Source organism: Acinonyx jubatus, chromosome F2, assembly GCF_027475565.1.
Source record: "Acinonyx jubatus isolate Ajub_Pintada_27869175 chromosome F2, VMU_Ajub_asm_v1.0, whole genome shotgun sequence".
In the NCBI taxonomy this organism is placed as follows: Eukaryota; Metazoa; Chordata; class Mammalia; order Carnivora; family Felidae; genus Acinonyx; species Acinonyx jubatus.
Genome location: NC_069394.1, coordinates 68,605,640 through 68,626,318, shown reverse-complemented (window position 1 = coordinate 68,626,318; position 20,679 = coordinate 68,605,640). Strand labels below are relative to the sequence as shown.

The following is a 20,679-nucleotide window of genomic DNA, read 5'->3' as shown; positions in this document are numbered from 1 at the left end:
TTGCAAAAACTAATCAATCCCTTATACAAGAAGTGGTGTTGGAATCTAGTCTTCCGCCATTTGCATTTATGTACTATACCAAAAAAATGGACTTTATGCAGTCAGAATTTACAATACATTGGAGAAAATCATTTAAATGTTATAACTTTGGAGATGGATAACTTAATGGAAAAGAAGAAAGTGTCTTTAAAATGACTGAGTCCTTCAAAACTTTATTAAAAGCAGACAACCGGGACAATCCTGGTGTTATTTACTTTGTGTATCTTTGCTGTTGGCAAGAATGCATGTTATTCTATTTCTTGGAGATAAGCAGAAAGCCACAGGGACTATTTCAAATCATATTCTGGGAAACCAAGAACTACACAACACTCAGCCATCAACAAATTGGTGATTAACATGATGTCTAGACAGGTTCTCATGAGAATAATATTATTAATTAAGCAGCAGTTTGGTTAATCACGATAGCAAAAGTAATTTTTGGAATAAATATTTTATTAGTGTGCCCATCAATAAAGCAAAAGTAAAAGGATATATGCTAATTAATTCATTTGTTGTAATATTGAGATTAAAGCTGGCAATTTCTGCTTGAGGGCCTGGAGAATGAGCTAATATTCTAGTATGGCACGTCTTTATCTTACTGTTTCCAGCTAATGGTACTGTATATTTCAATTACCTAGCCCAAATTCCTTTCTTGTCATCTATCAAGATATTTTTAAGGCCCATTAGTGAAGAATTGAATTTGACAAATTTTCTGTTGCTATACATTTATCTTTTCTTTTAAAACTGGGTGTTCTCCCATTTCATCAGTAACAAAAACTTCACCGAATGAGGAAAGATAGTGAGCTGTAACTAGAATTAAGACCCTGATCTTACTTTCCATCAGTCAAAAGTCTCATTTGGAAAAGAAATAAATACACTGGCCAGTTCTCTTCAGTACACAGACAATGAATCTTTTTAGAAAACATAGTTAACCCAATATTTTTAGCATAATCCATAGCCCTAAAACTACAGGGAATAAATATAAGCTAATAAAACTTCTGTAAAAAAAGTATTTCTGGAAAAAAATTATTCGGATGAGCTTGCTCTCTTTTGTCTTAATAAAAGAACATCTATGGGACCTTCCAGGTTGGTGAACACTTGGGGATTTGGGGAGAGTGGTGCACTTGAGGAACAGGGAAGCTCTACACTTTACCCCCTACCTTGCCCCATGCATCTCTTCCATCTGGCTATCCCAGAGTTAAATCCTTTTATAATAAACTAGAAATCTAGCAGATGGCCTCAAGCTATAAAAGGACCTAAAGAATACCTTTAGTGCTGTCAAGGTGATGTGTGAAAACTCAAAGGGAGTGTCAGAAACCCTACAGAAGGTCTACAACAGTGACTGGGATAATCATGAGAAACCAATGACCATTGTAGGAAGTGATGATCTCTTTCATAGGTAAGACTATGAAGAGAAAAGAGCTGAACAGACTTTGAGGACTATGGAATATTATGGAGCCCAGTTCAGTGAGATGAAGGAAAGAATCGCCAAGTGGGTTGGAAACTCATGGACTGTGACAGTGCCCAGCGCCACTTGGAGGCATGCAGAATACAGAAAAGACAGATGAGGTTAGTGTGGCCAAGGCTGAGGAAGAGTTCATCAAAGGCCAGATTGTGTCTAAAGATCTGAACCAGGAATTACTAAAGGAGTTGCCTATTCTCCACAATAGTCTTACTGGCTGTTAAATGACCATCTTCCAAAACATTTCCAAGTTGAGGCATGTCTTCCACAGGGAGATGAGCAAACTCAACCACAATTTCTACGAGGTGATGAGCAAACTGGAGAAGCAATGTTCCAATAGTCTTGTTGATGAAAGAACCATCAAGCGGCAACAGATGCTCTTTGGTCATCTCTCCCTTGGTTCGAACCTCTGTGTTTCGAGCCTTCTGACCTCACCGCTTCCTCTGCATTTTCCTGAAAGAGTGAGAGGAAATCCATCTCAGCAAGTGAGGAAAAGCTAAAACCTGATCCTGCCCAGTCTGAAGGTGAATTCCTAGTTCAGGTTCCTAATCTACAGGGTAGTCACAAACATCAGATGGATTGTTCTCTGCATTGGGAATTTCAGCCTTTGATACTGGGACTATCAGAGACTATCCTTTCCAAATGTTATTTTATAAAGGGAGGAGAGGACAGACTTTAACAACAGAGAGAAAAGTAAGAAGGCAGACTATATAACCACTATTGAGGTATCTATTTTTCAGCAAAGTACTTAGAGTAATTTTAGACTAGACTAGCTGCATTGACAATTTTGTCCTTCAGGAATTGCGGTGTCTCTGGCTCCATAAAATAAAAATTGCCTTCTCAGTATAGTAAGTACAGATAACAATATGAAAAACTAGAAAGCCTGCGCTCTAGCACCTGAATTTATTTAACCACTAGTATCCAAGTGTAAACTATCTCTTCGGTGTCATTATATGATTAATGAACTAAAAGTTCATGCATTTTCTGATGATATAATTAACAAAACAATTTAGTATTTAAATAGAATTATATTCTCAGAGCATTTCAAACAACTAAGTAGATGATTGGTATTTAATTTACAATTAGCATATTTTTATTCCTTTTATGGCATTAAATATTAAAATAGTTGTAGTAATAATGAGTATTGCTACAAATTGCCCTTTAAGTAGTCAAACTTAAAACTATATGTTCTGAATAATCTGTGGTGATTTTAAAATATAAGGACTATAAATCCCAAATCAAAATCCAAGTGAAATGTCTAAAAACATTTTCCCATTTTTGTGTTCTGTTTTAAAAAGCCATTGCAACTGAGTAGAAATGGCAAAACTCTTTAAAAATCACAGCTATTGGGGTGCCTGGGTGGCTCAGTCAGTTAAGCATCTGACTTCAGCTCAGGTCATGATCTCGCAGTTCATGGGTTCGAGCCCTGTGTCGGACTCTGTGCTGACAGCTTGGAGCCTGGAGCCTGCTTCAGATTCTGTCTCTCCCTAGTTCAAAAATGAATAAACATTAAAAAAATTAAAACACGGCTATTATTTAAAATCAAGATTTCTTCCTATTACAGACTCATTGACATTCTTATTATGCATTCTTTATTTATTGAATTATATAGGCTCTTCAATTCTGGACATTTAGCATAGATTCTTAAAGGTTTTTTCTTTTTCTTCTCTTTTGCAGTTGGTTGGTTTTGTGTATGCCTGTTATGTGATCAGTATTTTCATGGAAGAAGAGGACACCTGTAAGTACTATGATAGCTACCTTTGGGTTTACTTTGGATGAGATATAGCTTCCAAAGCAAATCATTACAGGGCTATGAAAGCTTTTGTATTTGGAATTTAAAGTGACCGAATGCAGAATGGTAAAATTATAATCAAGGGTTTGCAAACTGAACTGCACACAAATAAGGTGGCATAGGTATTGAAACCCTCAAATCAAGCTGTGTATGAGGATGCCCAGAGACTGTAAGCCTACAGATGGCTGTCAGATCATGTCTTAGCAAGTTTTCTTCAGAGATTTAAAGATAATGTTGAATAAAAAACCAGGGATCGTTTTATCCATTGTCAATTGTAAGTATGCTAGCTGCAGAATTTTGAAATCTGACTAATACCGATAACATGAAAACAATACATTCCAGCAAGAAGTATATGAACACAAATTTTATAAAGTGCTCCACAAAAACTAAAAATGACAACCTTCAAGGTGAGATGTGAAAAAAACACCCCAAATTTAAAGAAGCAATGCTGAAAAATAACTAATGGGATGCTAAAATGCTAAGGAGTCATGTTTCAACAGAATACCACCAAAAAAATAAAAGACATATATGACCTGAAGTTATGTAGGTGAAGATTTAGCCACATACGCCAACACTGGCCTTTATTGAGTGCCTGCTAATGTAAGGCAATTCTTGGCAGAACTGTTATGATCTCATGCAATACTAAAGAAAATTTTAGTTCATTCTTTAAAATAAATCATTATTAGATAACCAAATCACACCCACCCATCTCAATGATCCAGTTATATCATCATAGTTAAACTCCCTGGGTTATAAACTTGACCCTTTAAAAAAATGAGGATAAGTGTCCAGCTCACCGTGATAACTTCTTTCTAGAACACAACTCCGAAGGGGTCTGATGAATGCTTCCCACCAAATAGATGCGGTCGCAGTATACGAACTGGAATCCAGTTGACAATGAGGATTTATTTACCCAACTGGAAAAAAATATTAGACCCTGAGATTAAACTCTCAGGTAGTGAAAATGTGTGAACATACTGCATCATATCTTTTATGCTGGCTTAGAGATTTTTTTCTAAACACGAGATAAACCAGAAAGTTTCTGACATTTCAAAAGTGCTGTTGTAATGACAACACTTCCCACTATGAGGTTAGTGGGAAACTAACAGAAAGTGTATTTTCAGGAGTTCCATTGGTAGCTCCACAGTCTGACAAAGTTAATGCACAGAAAATCGGCAGCATGCCTCCAACTCACAGCTTCACCTCCAAGAAACAGGCTTCACCTCCAAAAACAACTGGCCCAGCATGAACAGTTTTAACGGCAGTTGAGACCTCAAGGAAATTATTAGAATAAATACTTCAAAAAAAACTTCAAAAAATGATACACTGACCGATAAATCGCAGCTGAATCCTTTATAAAGTATGTTTAAGTAGATATCAAAAGCCCCTGTTTCTTGTCCTCCTTGCTGAGCTGTTTGGAGGCCCTCGAATGATGCTAATGTTCCAGTCTACCTTATTGTGTGAGAAAAGGTAGATTAATCAGTAGTCTTTTATCTATTAGGATAAGTACATGAAGGACTTTTCCTTGAGGCGTGTGATTTTAAGCAAAACTTGGAAATACAAAATGACATGCAAAAGGAAAGGCTCATCTAAATTGGGTAAACGATTTTGACCTTCTATCAGCCTCTTTTAGAGTAACAATATTGTAGAGTAAATACAATATTTACTCTCCTGGCAGATATCGCTACTGGCAGATATTGTAGTTCCATTGACTTTGGTGTCTTTCATTAGCGTAAGTTTCTCTATAGAAATCTCTGATTCAGCTATTTTAATGCCCATCAAACTGGCATTCGAGCAGCTGCTAGAAGCCTATTCTATTAATGGTTTAATTCTAGTGTTTATTAGGAGGGCCATACATTAAGTTATCAAGAGACATCGGGATATAGTAGTTGTATCTAGTATCTAGTGTTACGATCAATTCAAACAAAATTTAGAGCCAGAAAAAGTCTTGGGTGCTCAACACAAAATGAATATGCCCTAAACTGACTTGACATGATGATCTGCTGGAAGAAAGATGACAGGGAAAAGCAATCACAAACCTTTTAGGCTGATAGTTCTCAAGTGAGTGTAATTTTGCATTTTTTATTGAAAGAAGTAGAAATCAAAAGTGCAGTGGTAATTAAATTGTCCCGGAGTCTTCAAGGCAGATGTGAACAAAAAGAAATGTCTGGAAACCAATCGCAATGATCTCATAGACTAGCACAATTTGTGCCAACACTTAGCTTTTAGGTGCAGTAATGAACTGCCCTTTGGATATGACATTACCAACCCACAGTCAAAAAGATGTGCCTTTTGATTTGTTTTTCCAAAATCTAAACACACAGTGAAAAAAAAAACCAATACTGGTAGCTTTCCAATCTGTCTAAGTATACTTCTGGAAAGCTTATTCTGAAAGGTGACTGCAAATATATAATGTAATGTCACAGTATTTTGGCAGACAATGTATCATTTATCATTTCAATTCCTATTCTAACTAATGAAAATTTCTGCATTATTCAGAATGCAAAGTTAATCTTTGTTTTTGGACTGAAAGCTGTCAGCCAGCCTTAAAAATTAATAACAGCTACCCACTTCTCTCCCCTGCACTGCCTAAGTGGTTCTATGGGACTAACATTTCAGCTGATGGACATTTCTGAAGGGTAATAAATGCTTGCGGAAACATTTATTTCCAGCCACCCATCTTCTTAGTTACCTCTCGGCCTCTTCTGCTAACTATATCTCCTATAAGGACTCTGATTGCAGGTCAAAGACAATGAAATAAAAAGCTTGAAAAAGGAAGAATGTTGCTTGATGGGGTCAGAACTTCCCATCATTCATTCCAATGAAAAAGCCCATTTATATCTCTCATCTCATTTTTATTTCTTTTTTGGAATATCTATCAATCTCCATGAACACTTTTGTGAGACCAGGATATTTGGAATCTGTAATCATAAAAACCTGTCGACATCTTGTTTGTGAATCACCTACTGCTGAAAATGAACTTGTAGGCTTGTTACTATCTTGTCACACTTGTGAAAAAGAATGTTTCTAATTTGGGAAAGTGTGGAGGCGAGGCAAAAGATGCTGAAAAATAGTATTAACTTGTATAAATATTACCAGACTTCTTCAGAGGATCTGTTGCTAGCATGACTGCTTCTGATATTAGGTTTCAAATTGCAACTGGGACATCTGTTTGGTCTCACAAAGGCCAGTCTGGGTTGTGTAGTTGAATAGTGGGAGAAAAGTATATTGAAAACCCTAAGAGTTAGTTTTTGAAAAGGAAATGAATCCCCCCAGATGCAGGTTCAATAATTTACACTGAAAAGCTCAAAATAACTCTTTATACTACCATTTGACCCTTGATAGTATACTTTTGGGGAACTGTTCATTGGAAGGAAACATGACTCTTGGAACACATTCTATATCTCTACTGCCCTTGAGGCTTCCTACAGGCTAGTGTTCATATATTTGCCTGTCTGCCCATAAATTCCTTTTCAGAGGATAGTGATATTAGCATAGCAATGATGTGAATTGGAAATAAATAACCCTGTCTACCTTCAAAATAGTCAACTATCAGCAAAATTAGTTTCTTTGGTAATAGCAGAAGAATTGCAATTTGGGACAAGCAAACTATGGGGAACCACAGACAAGTCCAAAGAGACAAAGGGAAAGCCGGCCGTTATTAGGTCATAGGAGGAAATTAGGGAGGATTGTTTTAAACAAGCGTTCATCAGAAAAGAACAAAGAAAGAGCATTTCTCATTGGCTATGAGTGGTGGTTAGTGAGTTGTTGCTGGGGCAGGGAGGATCTTCCTTCTTTTTCTTAAAAGTGGAAGATGAAATTCCTATGTGAAAATGTCCTCCCTATCAAGATAATTCTTATCTTCCTTCTTTCTGCTGGTTAGACAGCCTGGTTTGTGCATGAGAGCTCCCCCTTCAGGGCTTCCCAGCTCCATTTTAAATGAGGTTTCCTTTATTTTCACAACCCCTTTCTACCCCTAAGAATTACTGAAGAAGCTAATGGGAGGGCAGTTGAATAGTTTGAATGTTAATCTCTCAGTGTCCCTTCATGGCTTTGTAATGTTTGCAGAAGCCTTAGAGAAGGAGAGTGACCCAAAGTTCAGGCACCGGGAAGGAGAGAAAGCAGCAGAGGCCGGGAGGATCCTCAGAATAGAAAACTGTCCATTGTCTTGTGAGCCTTGCAATATATACACATTTGAGGTGGAGGGGCAGGAGAATTTGGTGAGTCCAAGAGAGAGACTCAGGAATGATCCTGTAGTCATGACCAGCATTTCAAAGGAGTCAGAGCATTTGTCCAATAAGCCATCAAGAATCTATTGGTGCTCAGAGAGGATAAATTTCTTTTGGTAACTATCGGGTGAGTTGTATCTAACTAACCTCACCACAAGTTTAGATTTTGAGTCTGAAGTAATTCCCCTAATTTGATGAGAAGACTTTGTTAAATAGCTACAAAATAACTGGCTAATCTTCGTACTAGAATAGACGATCTATGAGGTCAGGATTTTTATTTTATTCTTTGATTTAATCCTAAAGCCTAGAAAATGTTTTGCACATAGCATCCGATAATGAAAAAATAGCCGAATTTATATTGGTAAATTCTCTTGGCCAAGCAACTCATTTTTTAAGATGGATTTCAAAACCCAAGATTCTCAAATTTGATAAAATGATACTGCCTTACATTTAGAATGCCTGATGCATTTACAAATATTTATGTTTGGCAAATGATGGTCCTGCATCTCTTTAACAAAATTGGATGGATTTTTAGTAATTTTGAAGGTCAAGATCCAAGGAGATGGTTTAAACCTCCATTATACCACATCAGTGTAAGAGCTTGGGTTCGTCAATTCCTGGACAAGATATCATGGGGGGAACAGGAACTTGGAAGGTAGAGATGGACCCACAGAGTGAATTCAACTACAAAATCTGGCCCAGGGAACAGACTCACTATCAAAAAGTTGGGCCCAGCAGGGTGGTGACCTCAGCCAGCACTACACCTGGGAAGGACAAGTGGCATGGAATGAGATCCTAGCTACAATGCTGTGGTTCAGAGACAGAATTCCAGTCCTTGGGTAGGTTATGAAGACTGTCTCTCTCTGTAATGACTCAGTGGTGAGAATCCTTTCACAATGTATACATGTATCAAGTCACCATGTTGAAGATTTAAATATATCACAATTTTATTAGTCAACTATACCTCAATGAAGTCAGAAAAAAACACAGTATCTCTCAAGAAGAATATCATAAACACCCAAATACCCAAACCGGTGAATCAAGTAGAGACTCTCCACAGGGGCAAGATAAAGAAACCTTTTTACTAGAACCAGCTCCCAAGTCAGTACTAAACTCATCATGAAGTAGAACCTAGACTGTTGCCTATTTCACTTGACCAGGACTTTTGTAATTCAGCCTAACTGGGACTACCCACAGCCATTATTTTCTAGTCTCCTCATCTCTAGCCACATCTATTTTCCTAAATCCAGCAGATTCTTTCAGAGAGGCCTCTTCCCTTTGCTGACACACTAACCTACACAAATCCTGCAAATCTCAGCTTAACTATTCTTCCCAAATTTGGCCATTTCCTTCTCACTCTCTCCAGGCTAGATGAGGGCACCTGTGGTACACTGTTAGATGCTTGCATTGGACAGCATAATTCTCCTGTGGAAACATTTAACATAACTGGGATTTTTCAGTCATGATATCCCCAAGAGGCAGCCCATTTCCTGGCATAAAGGACAATCTAAAACAACAGATAATAAGGGAGTGTTGAATGAATAACTGTATGAACAAGTGGATTTAGAGGATGGTTGGGATTTCCATTGGCAGAGATGGGGGAGAAAGGGTTTCCTTCTCTATTCTCTAACTCCAGAGTGGTATGAATGACCACTCTTCACACAAGCTAGAAATTTGGGCATACTCCTTCACTCTTTCCTCACCTCCCACATGCCATCAGTCATCAAATGAGACATTGTCACCTCCCTTCAAGTAACTAACAGCCCTCACATGCTTTTTTAACATTCTTCCCAAGCCTCAGTGGCTTTCCCATGCCTCAGTGGACCCTAAGCACATCTCTGAATCTGTGTTCAACTTATTTTTTACTTAGCTGCATTCCCCACTTGTAGATGGGGATCATGGCTTACTTACCCTAGGATCCCAAGACCTGGTTCAGTATCTGGAACACCACAGGAAACCGGTGTATGTTTGTCAAACGTATATTTGTTGTACACAACCCCCATGTCTTTACATTATCTTTCATATGTCTTTCCTCACACCTTATGAGAATTTAAATATCCCATTCCCTGCACAATAAATAAAATTTGATTAATTCACAATGAGGTATAAATGGCTCATGCACTTATATTCCCTGAAAATTTTCATTGGCTACTTGTCAGAAAGTTCACAGCAGCAAGCAAAGAACACCTACTGCCCCAGAGGGGGTTTTAACGTCCCATGTTTCCACTTGAAACTGGATGTTAGAAATTAAATGAAGGCAGTCCTAACCCTGCCAACATCTAGCTCTGTTCACATCAACAACTCAAATCATCTCTTAGGGGATCCCAAAGGCACTCTGAGGTCTGACACGACAGCTCTATGGAAGATGTCCCTGGCTCTGGGGTTGTCTCAAGGTGCAATCGGGTGCATCCCATTTTTTACATTCATTTACAAATGGAAAGTTTCAGCAGCTGTTCAAAACATCCTGATCTCTCTGCCTCAGATTAATAGTCGATGGAGTGTGAAGCATCAGCCTCACCCCTGAAAGCAAGCCCGCTGCACAAATGCCTGTCTCGCTCGGGAAGGCACAATCACATCTCCCTACATGCCTGTTTCAGACAGGTCGGAGCCTTCAGGTTCTCGCTGTTGCCCAGCAGCCTCCTGTGCGTGGCATGCCCTTAAGTTGAGAAGGAAGAATGCAGGATCTGCCATCCAGATGGTACAGAATGGAAGATTAGGGATTTGGGAACCAGATGTGATTATGAGGGAGCAGAGTAAGAAATTAAAAAAAAAAAAAATCCACACCCTCATGGAACCCTGAAGGCCCAGTGAGAAAAAAATGGGCCGTAAGGATTCTACATGGATCCTGTGTGATGGTTTTATTCTGGATTCTTAGTGGGAAAGATTAGGGGCCCAGGGGGAAGAACAACTGACAGCGTTCTGACAGGGCTTCCGGTGTCTCCATTTTATTTTATTTTTAAATGCTTATTTATTTTGAGAGAGGGAGAGAGAGAGAGCACGTGCTGGTGGGACAGGGACAGAGGGAGAGAGAAAAGAATTCCAAGCAAGCTCCATGCTCAGCACAGGGCCAGACGCAGGGCTCAATCTCTGACGGAGAGATCATGACCTGAGCCCAAGTCGGATGCTTAACGGACTGAGCCACCCAGAGGGCCCCCTGTGTCTCCATTCTAATTCTAAATTCAGTATCCATGCCCCAGTGCCTTTCAGTGAGAGTACATTGATCCCTCCTCTCTCTACACCTGTTCCTAAACTGCCGTGACGTTACAGAGAAGAACGCGCCCCCATCCCCTGGCCCTCGTGCGACTTCACAATGTCGACGCCTGTGAGCAGGCCTGTCACTCATTCCGAGTCAGCACCTTCTCCAGTTCCCTTGAAACTGCAGTCTTAGAGCTCCCTACCATCATTCTAGGGATGAGGAAATGAAGCCCAGAGAGATGTAATTCCCAGCACCTTGCACTCCTCTGCCCCACACCTTCGGCACTAAGACTCTGTTACAAAGAAAATGAAAGCCAGTAGGCAGGGGTCCCTACGAGTTCCTGGAGTCTTTCTCCCATCCAGACTGTCTACATTCGCCCAGGATTATCTTCTTCCCAACAGAAAAAGAGAGCTTCGTTCCCTCCCACGTATTCAGGCACCTTGCCGCACTAATTATTTTTTTTCTCTCTCTCTTTCTCACCCTCCCTTCCCACCCCCATCTAACTCTTTTCTTCCCTTCTCTCTGTCCAGTTTCTTCCTCCCACTGGATCTTGTTCCTCAGCTTATGAATAAAGTCACATAATTAAAATAAAAAACAAAACAGAAATTACCCTGACCCCCACCCAGTATATACAGCTAGCTTTCCCATCTCTCATGCTTCTTCCCTCCATGTTCAGACTTTTCTACAAAGTAGTCCAGACTTCTATCGTTCGCTCTCTCACCTGCTATTCACTGTCAGACTGCTGCTGTCAGGCCTTCTGTCCTCCATTATTACTGAAAACGCTCACTCAGAGGCCAGCAATGACCTCTTAATTGTCAAATTCACTTAGATCTCATCACGCTTCATTATAATTAATGGCTTTGGTCACTGTTGACTGCTCCCTCCGTGAAAATTTTCTCTTCTAGCTTTCCTGTCTCTTGAGTTTTGCCAGGCAATCCCATCATTTGAACAGCACTTACTTTACCAATTAAAAATTATTTTGAATATCGTTACGCAAATTAAGCACACTGCCAACACAGATACAGGTAACAAATTTTGAGTTAGTACTTAACCCTGCCTAGTTTTGGAGTAATGACTTCTCATTAAATCCTTAAAATGTTAACTTGCCATCCCTAGTAAATAGCCCACTGTTAACACTGAAGCATTTTAAGTAAGATCAGACAATAAAACAGAAGCATTTTAAAGTAAGACCAAACAATAAAACAGATGTTTATCCCTTTTAGATAACAAAAGGCATGTGATATTCTCAAGAGCTATATTCATGGACCAAATATTTAATGGAAATCTGATTTTATAATTCCTTTAAAGAAATTTCATACAAGTAACCAACAATAAAAGGTATATAAGGAACACTCATCTTCATGTGCTTTTACTAAGTAGTTTATTGACTAAGGAAAAAAGTAATTTACTGTTCCTTCTGGGAGCAACATTTGGAACTGGAATCTAAGTGAGGTATTTGGGAATATTCATATAACTTGGATGCCAGCATGAAAATAAAGTAGGGGAGAAGTTAAAAGAATTTGTTTCTCCTCCTGAGTTGTATGAGGTGCAAAGTAAATTAATTCTAAATTATACCTAACCAGCCTTTTAACTTTTTCCACACTTGTTCTCATAGAAGGAAACGGGATCTCTCTCTCTCCCTCTCTCTCTCTGTCTCACTCACTCTTTCCCTCTGTCTCATTTGCTCTTGCGTTTGCTCTCTCTCTTTGATTGCAAGAACACAAAGTCTAGATTAGAGTTAATGGTGTATCCAGAGAACAGCTTTCTTTGCCACATATATAGTTCCATCAACTGCAAAGCTTGTAACATTCCCCAACCCTTACTCATTGAATAGCACCTTCACAAGTTTTGTCATAGCTTGTGTGAGAAACTGGCCAGCTGCTCACTAAACCCATTTGTTGGTTTTTCTCCTGAAACAGAGCTGGACTGCATTTCCCAGCCTTCCTGCAGTTAGATGTCCCATGAAATTGAATTCTAGATCATGGAAGGTGAATAGAAGAGGTATGCCCACTTCTAGGCCTGACCCCTAAACACCTTCTACATGTGGTTCTCCATGTTCTCCCCCTTTCTACCTATTAGCTACAGAGAAGCACAGAAGCTTTGGAAGCCACATGTTTAAAATGGTGCTGCTACAGTGTTGAAGGCACCTGGGTCACCAAGTCATTGCTTGGAGGAGAGTTGACCAAGCAGATTGAGGACAGGGTGATAAGTGCCTTTGAGGCATGAGGCACTGAGAAGCACCCAAGAGGGTATGATCAGGAAAGGGTTCCCAGAGGTGGAGACCCTGAAGTAGAAACAGGCAGGAATTCTGCCACCAAACGGGGTGTAGAACAATTTGTGTATTCTACAAAGTGCCGGTGCCTCCTATGTGCCTGGGAAGGTCTCCTGGAGGAGACAGCACTGAAGGAGAAGGATAAGATAAAGGATATGGATAAGAAGGAACCTGTGAGGTGAGTGGCCAGGAGAAGAACATTCCTGGCAGGTGGAGTAACAAATGCATAGGGAGTCACTTCCTAGAAGAGGCCTCTGACCGAAACAAAGGCCTTGACTTCAGGCCTAGCTTCATATTGGATGCTCTGGAAGGTCAAAAGGCAATCAGGACTTCCCTGGCCTGCTGACTGTCAAAAGACTAGTGAATTAAAAGGCAGATCGTATCAGGGACTTAGTTTTAAACCCTGCATCGAGAGGGAAGGCTATGTGGAAATGATGAAAACCATACCATTTTTTTTTTTTTTACATGTTGGGAGCAAAAATAACACACAGCTTGACTTAAGTTTTGTTTCCTTTTCTTTTATTCTATATTTGCCTCATTTTCTATTTATTCACCTACATGTTTATTTGGAAAAGTAAATTAAATCTGGGTGGGTTTTTTTTCATTATTTAAGGAAAACAAAGGTGTCATATTGACTGTTTTCTTTTTGAGACAACAAAGATGCAAGAAAACAGGTGAAAGCCAAAGTTTCCTTAGTAGTTTGTCACTGTACGTTTCCTGATGTCCATGAGGGAAGATTTTCAGCAAATTCTATTTATATCGATTCAGGGTTTAAAATCACTGTGCTATTTATTAGAGTGGCAACGTTTTTAAAACCTGGGTTTTCTTAAGTTCTAAAGGCTACATAGAACTTTCACTATCCCATTTATAAACCTACTGAATTTTCATAATGCCTTTTGGGGAAATTATTTTTATTTTTATAGTGGTAAAATACATAATATAAAATTAACCATTTGAACATCTTTAAGTGTACAATTAAGTGGCATAAAATACATTCACAATGTTGTATAACCACCACCTATATCAATTTCCAGAACTTTTTCATTGTATCAAGAGGAGCTGTGTCCCCATAAATAATAACTCATCTCCCTTTCCCCCCAGCCTCTGATAACCTCTCTTCTGGCTCTATGTATTTACCTATTTACTTTCTGTCTCTTTGTATTTACCTAGTCTAGGTACCTCATATACATAGAATCTTACAGTATTTGTTCTTTTGTGTCTGACTTATTTCATTTGCCACGTTTTCAAGGTCTATCCATATTGTAACTTGTATCAGAATTTCATTTTTGTGTAAGGCTAAATACTATTCCATTGGACTTCAATTACTACTTGATCTACTTATATTTAGTAGTCTAAATTCCTTTAAATGATTTGTTCCATATACAATTTGAACTGAAGCCCTTTACATATTGAACCTGCATTCATGAATCCATTGTAATTATCATTCTTTTTTGTAATTATCATTCTTTGCAAGTCCTTCAAATATTCATCCTGATAAACAAAACTCACTAGTTTTTAAACTATTCCAGCAAATCTATAAGTCTAATAAAATAAGCTTATGCATATATTGAATCTCAAATTTTCTTAAATATTACACAAATTTTTGCAGCAACGTGGATGGAACTGGAGAGTGTTATGCTAAGTGAAATAAGTCAGGCAGAGAAAGACAGATACCATATGTTTTCACTCATATGTAGATCCTGAGAAACTCAACAGAAGACCAGGGAGGAGGAAAAGGGTGGGGGGGAGTTACAGAGAGGGAAGGAGGCAAACCATAAGAGACTCTTAAATATTGAGAATAAACTGAGGGTTGGTGGGGGACAGCGAGGAGGGGAAAGTGGGTGATGGGCATTGAGGAGGGTACCTGTTGGGATGAGCACTGGGTTTTGTATGGAAACCAATTTGACAATAAATTTCATATTAAAAAACATATATTACACAGATTTAATAAAGTTTTCCCATGTCTTTCAACCTAAAATCACAAGTGTAAAATTAATTAGCCAATTCAAAACTTGAATTTGTTTTACAGGGGGAATCTGCCAGACCTAACATGATCTGTCTGATTATGTTAAGAACCAAAGATTTTCATACCAAATAAACACCAACTATCCCAATGATTACAATATCCTAATCTATACTTCATAAAAGGGTTTTAAAACATTGAAGTTGGCTTCTTTTCCTCTCTCTGTAGTCAGTTCCTAGTATTGGAAATGTATTTCTCCAATGAATGAGTATCTCAAACAATTTGCATTTGCTACATGCTGAGAGACTGTCAGCTGCCAAGCAGGACCTAAATTCCACTAATGGATATATTGGGCTTTTTTTTAATGTTGGTAGAACAAGAGGAGGTCTTATCCCCATACCCTTTAAATGTGATTAACTTAGCAGCCCACAACACTAGGACTCATGACATTAGATTTCAGTAGACAGAAGACTTTACTCTTATTAAGAGTCTTTTCCTCACAAATTCTTTAAACATTTTAATGTCTTTCCATATGACTCGAGAGACACTCCATGTACTTCTCCATGTACTGACATTCCATGTACTTCTTCCAACCGTATAACATGATAGAATTCCATGTTCATTTTATATTCTTGGTAGGCTGCCAATCCTTGTAGACATTTAAATATTTTTTATTGGATTCTGCAATTCTCTCATATCTCTTCTTGTTCCAAGGTCACTGACCTGTCAAGATCCAAAAGTATTTATAGTACAGACTCAGCATATTATCGTTTAATTTTAAAGCTTAAATAAAGTTAAATAGCTAATTCTTTATTGATTGATTCATTCAAGAAACAGTTATTGAAAGACTTGTGTGTTAGGCCACAAGGATACATAGATAAATAAGACTTGGTTCCTTTCCTGAGAGGTTTTATATTCCAATAAGTGAGCCAGACATGTAAATAATTACAGAAGAGTCAAGTGCAGATAACGATCTGTATAAAGTGAATCACATGCACAGAAAAAAACAAGCAGAGGCTAATTGTGTCTCAGGGCACCAAGCATGGCTCAGAGCATGGGAACACGGTCTTATACAAAGAGTATTACATCACCAGGAAGGGCACAAAGAAAATGCATTTTAAATACTGGGAAATATATGTCAAAAAAAGCTTGGGACAACCATGGAATATTCAAGAAGGCCTGGGAAAAGACTGGATTACCCCAGAAGTGATAAGTGATTGGGTGTGTTCAGTTCACCAAGTGAATGGTGGGGTTGGCTTTGAGGGACCCTGGATTCTGTCTTATTTTGTATTTTGTATTTTGTGTTATGTATTTTGGCACTCATAAAGAAAACTAACATTTATAAGGCACTCTGTGGCAAATACATTACTTTTCTCCCAGCAAGAAATGACTGGCCCATAAGGCTGCCTACTCCAAGCTGTGCGTGCACGCACGCACACACGCACACACACGCACCAGGAAATGAGGGAATTGATATCTTGTCACATCTGTACCTACTCAGGTCACACCAGTTGGGATTTTCTGCTGGATGATGTGGGTCAATAAATGGATTTAATCTTGGGAAGAATATGATCAGATTCAATTTTCTTTGAACAGTAATTCAAAGAAAGAGAAAAGGATTTATAAAAGAAATCTCAGGAGAAATGGCATTTTTTTGGATAGAGACTCTTAGGACAAGGAGAACCAAAAGTAATAATAGAAGCCATTAAAAAAAATAATACTATTCAAAATTGTAGACACAGACAATAAAAAAGAATTCTAGACAGACATTAAAGTGAACAGGTATTTGTGACTTGATTGGCTACATTCGTTTTTTTTTTTTTTTTGACGTTTATTTACTTTTGAGAGACAGAGCATGAGTGGGGGAGGGGCAGAGAGAGAGAGAGACACAGAATCTGAAGTAGGCTCCAGGCTCTGAGCTGTCAGCACAGAGCCCGATGCGGGGCTTGAACCCATGAACCCTGAGATCATGACCTGGGCCAAAGTCGGATGCTTAACCAACTGAGCCGTCCAGGCACCCCTTGATTAGCTAGATTTAGATGAGAATGACAAATACAGACTGGGGGAAAAACTGGATAACTAAGGAAAAGATTAATTACCTGGGGAAAAGTTATAACTGTTTAGACAAATTCTTAGAACTGTTTTTAGTCCTTACATTTTTGAGCATTAGTTTTCCTTTCGGCCATTCCATTCTGCTTTATTGGCCCCAAAGAGATTTTAGAAATTCATTATTCCATTAAATATTACCTACTCCTAGAAAATTTTCAAGTGGGAAGCAACTGTCAGCACTGATTATAGGAACATCTGATTCTAGAGATCTGGACCCAGGAAAACAACAGAAGCTGGAAAGGCAGCCAAAGAAAAATAAAAAGGATGGTGTTTTCAGGATTCTTTTTTATCTTGTTTTCCCTAGAGTAAAAGGTTCCTCTGAACAAGCCCAGCAGTATAGTGACATAGCGGCCATCAGCCACCAGTGATTCTGAACAGATAGTATTTGAAAAACCACAAAAATTGAAAGGGCCTTCAGTAGAGCCAGACTGTGGTTGAAAACAGTGAGCAGCCGTTGCGTCCAATTACTGAGCTACTGATGAAGATTAACCGAAGGGGTAACAGTAACCTGTGATGGCAAAACAGAGCGCAACCTGTGTGGCTTTGAAAGAGCTGAGTAACTTTAAAAAGAATAGAAAATGTGCTATTAAAGATGTGCTATTAAAGCCTAAAGTAAGAAAGGGGGAAAAAATTATGTACTTTCTTTCAAAATATGAGAAAAATGTGCTATTAAAGATGTGCTATTAAAGCCTAAAGTAAGAAAGGGGGGAAAAATTATGTACTTTCTTTCAAAATATGAGAAAAACAAACTATAAAAAGTGCGTGTGTGTGTGTGTGTGTGTGTGTGTTGAGGGGGTAGGATAGTGGAAGCAGGTACGTTACGGGCATCTTTACAAAGGTGATACAACTCTTGCAACTCAGAGTGAGGAGAGAAGCTGCAGTCCTAGATGATTACTATCAAAGCACCCTGTAGGGACACTGCAACCAAGTTCCCCTGTGGAAGATTCAAAGACAAAATGCTAAAGACGGTCCTTGGGATCCTTGCAGAACAACTAGAATACGCATCTAAAGGAATAATGCCGAAAACATTAGGAAGAAGTCACTTTGTGCGTTTTGCATTTTGTAGATATATTTACAAAGAATCCCATGGAATGATTTGAAATGCCAAGAAAAAAACAGAGCTCTCCCCCCCCCCAGGTTTGGGCTACTGTGGGGGAAAAAGGAGGAGAGAATAAAAGCAATGCCAGTCAAAAGCCAAACAAATGGTGATGGAGGTTGTCACGTGTGTACTGGGTGGGTCCTGGGCCCTGGATCTACACTCCTGGACGACTTATCACCAGTGCTGCAGAGAGGGAGCGCTACGCTCCCATGGCAGTTAACTCCACAAGTTCTACTTCTGCTGAGCGTTATTTTCTTTCTTGCGCCATGTCTTTATGTGAGGAAGCTTAACTTTTCCAGAATAATTTAAAAAATGCTCATAAAAGGTGGAATCTCAGGCTTCAAAGTGTGGCAGACCAACCAATTTTCCCTCCTCCAAAGTAGCTACTCTTTCTAAATATGAGAAAATCAAACTAAACTCAAAATCCAATGCAAGTTCCTCAAAGACAGATATTCTCATGGAGAATAGGGGAAAGAGAATGTAGGAATTCTCACAAATCATTGTTATCTTAAGTTACACAAAGCTTCTGGAATTTCAGAAATCAATAGTTGATGGGAATGTATCATGAGAACAAGATAAATATGCAAATAATATCTATAGCAACCTACCGTTTGCTGCATGATTTTCCCATGCCAGCCCTCCAAGGCCATTAGCTCATCTCGGGCAACCACACTGAGGTGGTCATTGTTTTCTAGATGCCCTGAGAATTTCCTCAACTCACTACTAATCTGTAAGAAGCAGAACTTAGGTTTGACCTAGATATTTCGAGTGCCAAAGTCCATGTGCTTTCCAACATGCAATTGTGCTTTTCTTTCCAACAAGGATAACAAGTAAATTCTTCATAATTTGGTAAAGAAAGAGACATTGCTCACTCACTAGATTAAAACCAGAACATTCATATTTAAATATTGAGTGAGAATATAAATTACTTGCACACTGTGGAGAAAAATAATGGGCTAACCTATTAAAATTTAAGTGGATACAGGGAGTCATATATAATGTAACACACCCAATGATCTTGCTCCAAATCAATTGTCTGCTTTTATTTAACCCAGGACACTCAATATGCAAAATTTATCATTAAAATAACAGAATTTCAAGATCCAATTCAAATACTACAAAATTACGAAAACAAACTTCTTCTCTACCTCACCCCCAAAACGACGTGACAAAAATGTGACTTTCTTTATTGTCACCAAACCAGACTTAGCGTTTCTTCCTCATGGTAGGCACGTCCAAGAAAACTCAGCCATTTCAGTGATTTCTCTGGCACATCAGACAGGAGGTCAGGGAGGGCTGTCCTCCCAGCAGGGATTCTGAGGTCAAGGTTGATGTGGTGCTGCCAGCTGTGAGGGGCAGGGCTGGGCATCCACTGAACTGTTTGCTGATCCCACTGTGCCAACCAGATCTCGCTCTTGGCTGTCCGCCACAGGGGAGCCTGGGACTCTAGATCAACTTCCTGAGCACAGTAACTTCTGCTTCCCTTATGTCTGCCGTATCTTCCACACAAAAGTCTCTTGTAGCCAAGCCTCCCTCAGAACCATGGAGAGAGGAGACCTGAAATTCCAACTTAGAAAAATTGACGTGTTAGAAATCATGACCGTAATAAAACTGAGGCATTACTCTTTTGAATGTATCCCATGGAATCTAAATGGCATAGCAATTTAATGCCATAATCATCCATTTAAAAAGTACCTAAATAATTAACAGTTGGAATTTTAAGTTGTGCCAGTTTCTTTTGGAACTTGTACCTCCATTCCACTTGACCCATAGAATTCTGTCTTAATGTAATATGTTTATTCTTAATTTTTTTTCTTATTCTATCATATATCTCTACAATGAATACTTATCTATACCTGGCAATTTTATTTTCAATGGATGCTATCTTTTTAGGAATAAAAGTCTCAATTTGTATAGTCCAGTTATCAATCTTAACCCCAAAATTAGGACATTTGATGGTTTGTCCTTCTTTAAGATTGTCTTAACTCATCTTGAGTCTTTGCCTTTTCATATACATTTTAGAGTCAGCATCTTCATTAAACTGCTGAAAGTTTTATTGAGTTTGCTTTGAATCTGTAGATTAGTTGATCCACAGATCAAATGATATCTTTATAGCATTGAGTTTTACAATCCATGAATGTTTTCTATTCTTCCATTTGTTTAAAACACCTTTAATTTCTTTCAATATGTTTTGTTGTGCTCAGTGTAAAGGACTTGCAGATTTAGATTTAGTCCCATAAATAAAAATTTAATTTTTTCCTGTGACCAGATTTTAAGTGTCAAAGTTTGTCTTTGGATGAGGTTTTGCCTACAGTTATTGGCCACCAACATGACTGAGCAAACATAAATGTATTCATCAATATATTCATCAATATGTACAATATGTTTACATTTGCTCAGTAATGTTGATAGCCAATAATTGCAACTATAACCCTATCCAAAGAAATACTTAAACATAAAATGAAACATTTAATGGAAGAGTACCTCTTAATGAAACGAATGGGGTGTGTTTTGGTTT

The 20,679-nt window shown here is 38.6% G+C and overlaps 1 protein-coding gene across 1 annotated transcript in view; it reads left to right on the top strand.

Annotated features, from left to right (window-relative positions):
• The window catches only part of NKAIN3 (sodium/potassium transporting ATPase interacting 3), a 696,415-nt gene that overhangs the window by 659,482 nt on the left and 16,254 nt on the right, over positions 1-20,679 (top strand). The window contains exon 5 of the mRNA XM_053208019.1: positions 3,179-3,239. Within this exon, the coding sequence (XP_053063994.1) occupies positions 3,179-3,239 (61 nt within the window). The remainder of the gene's footprint in view (positions 1-3,178; positions 3,240-20,679) is intronic.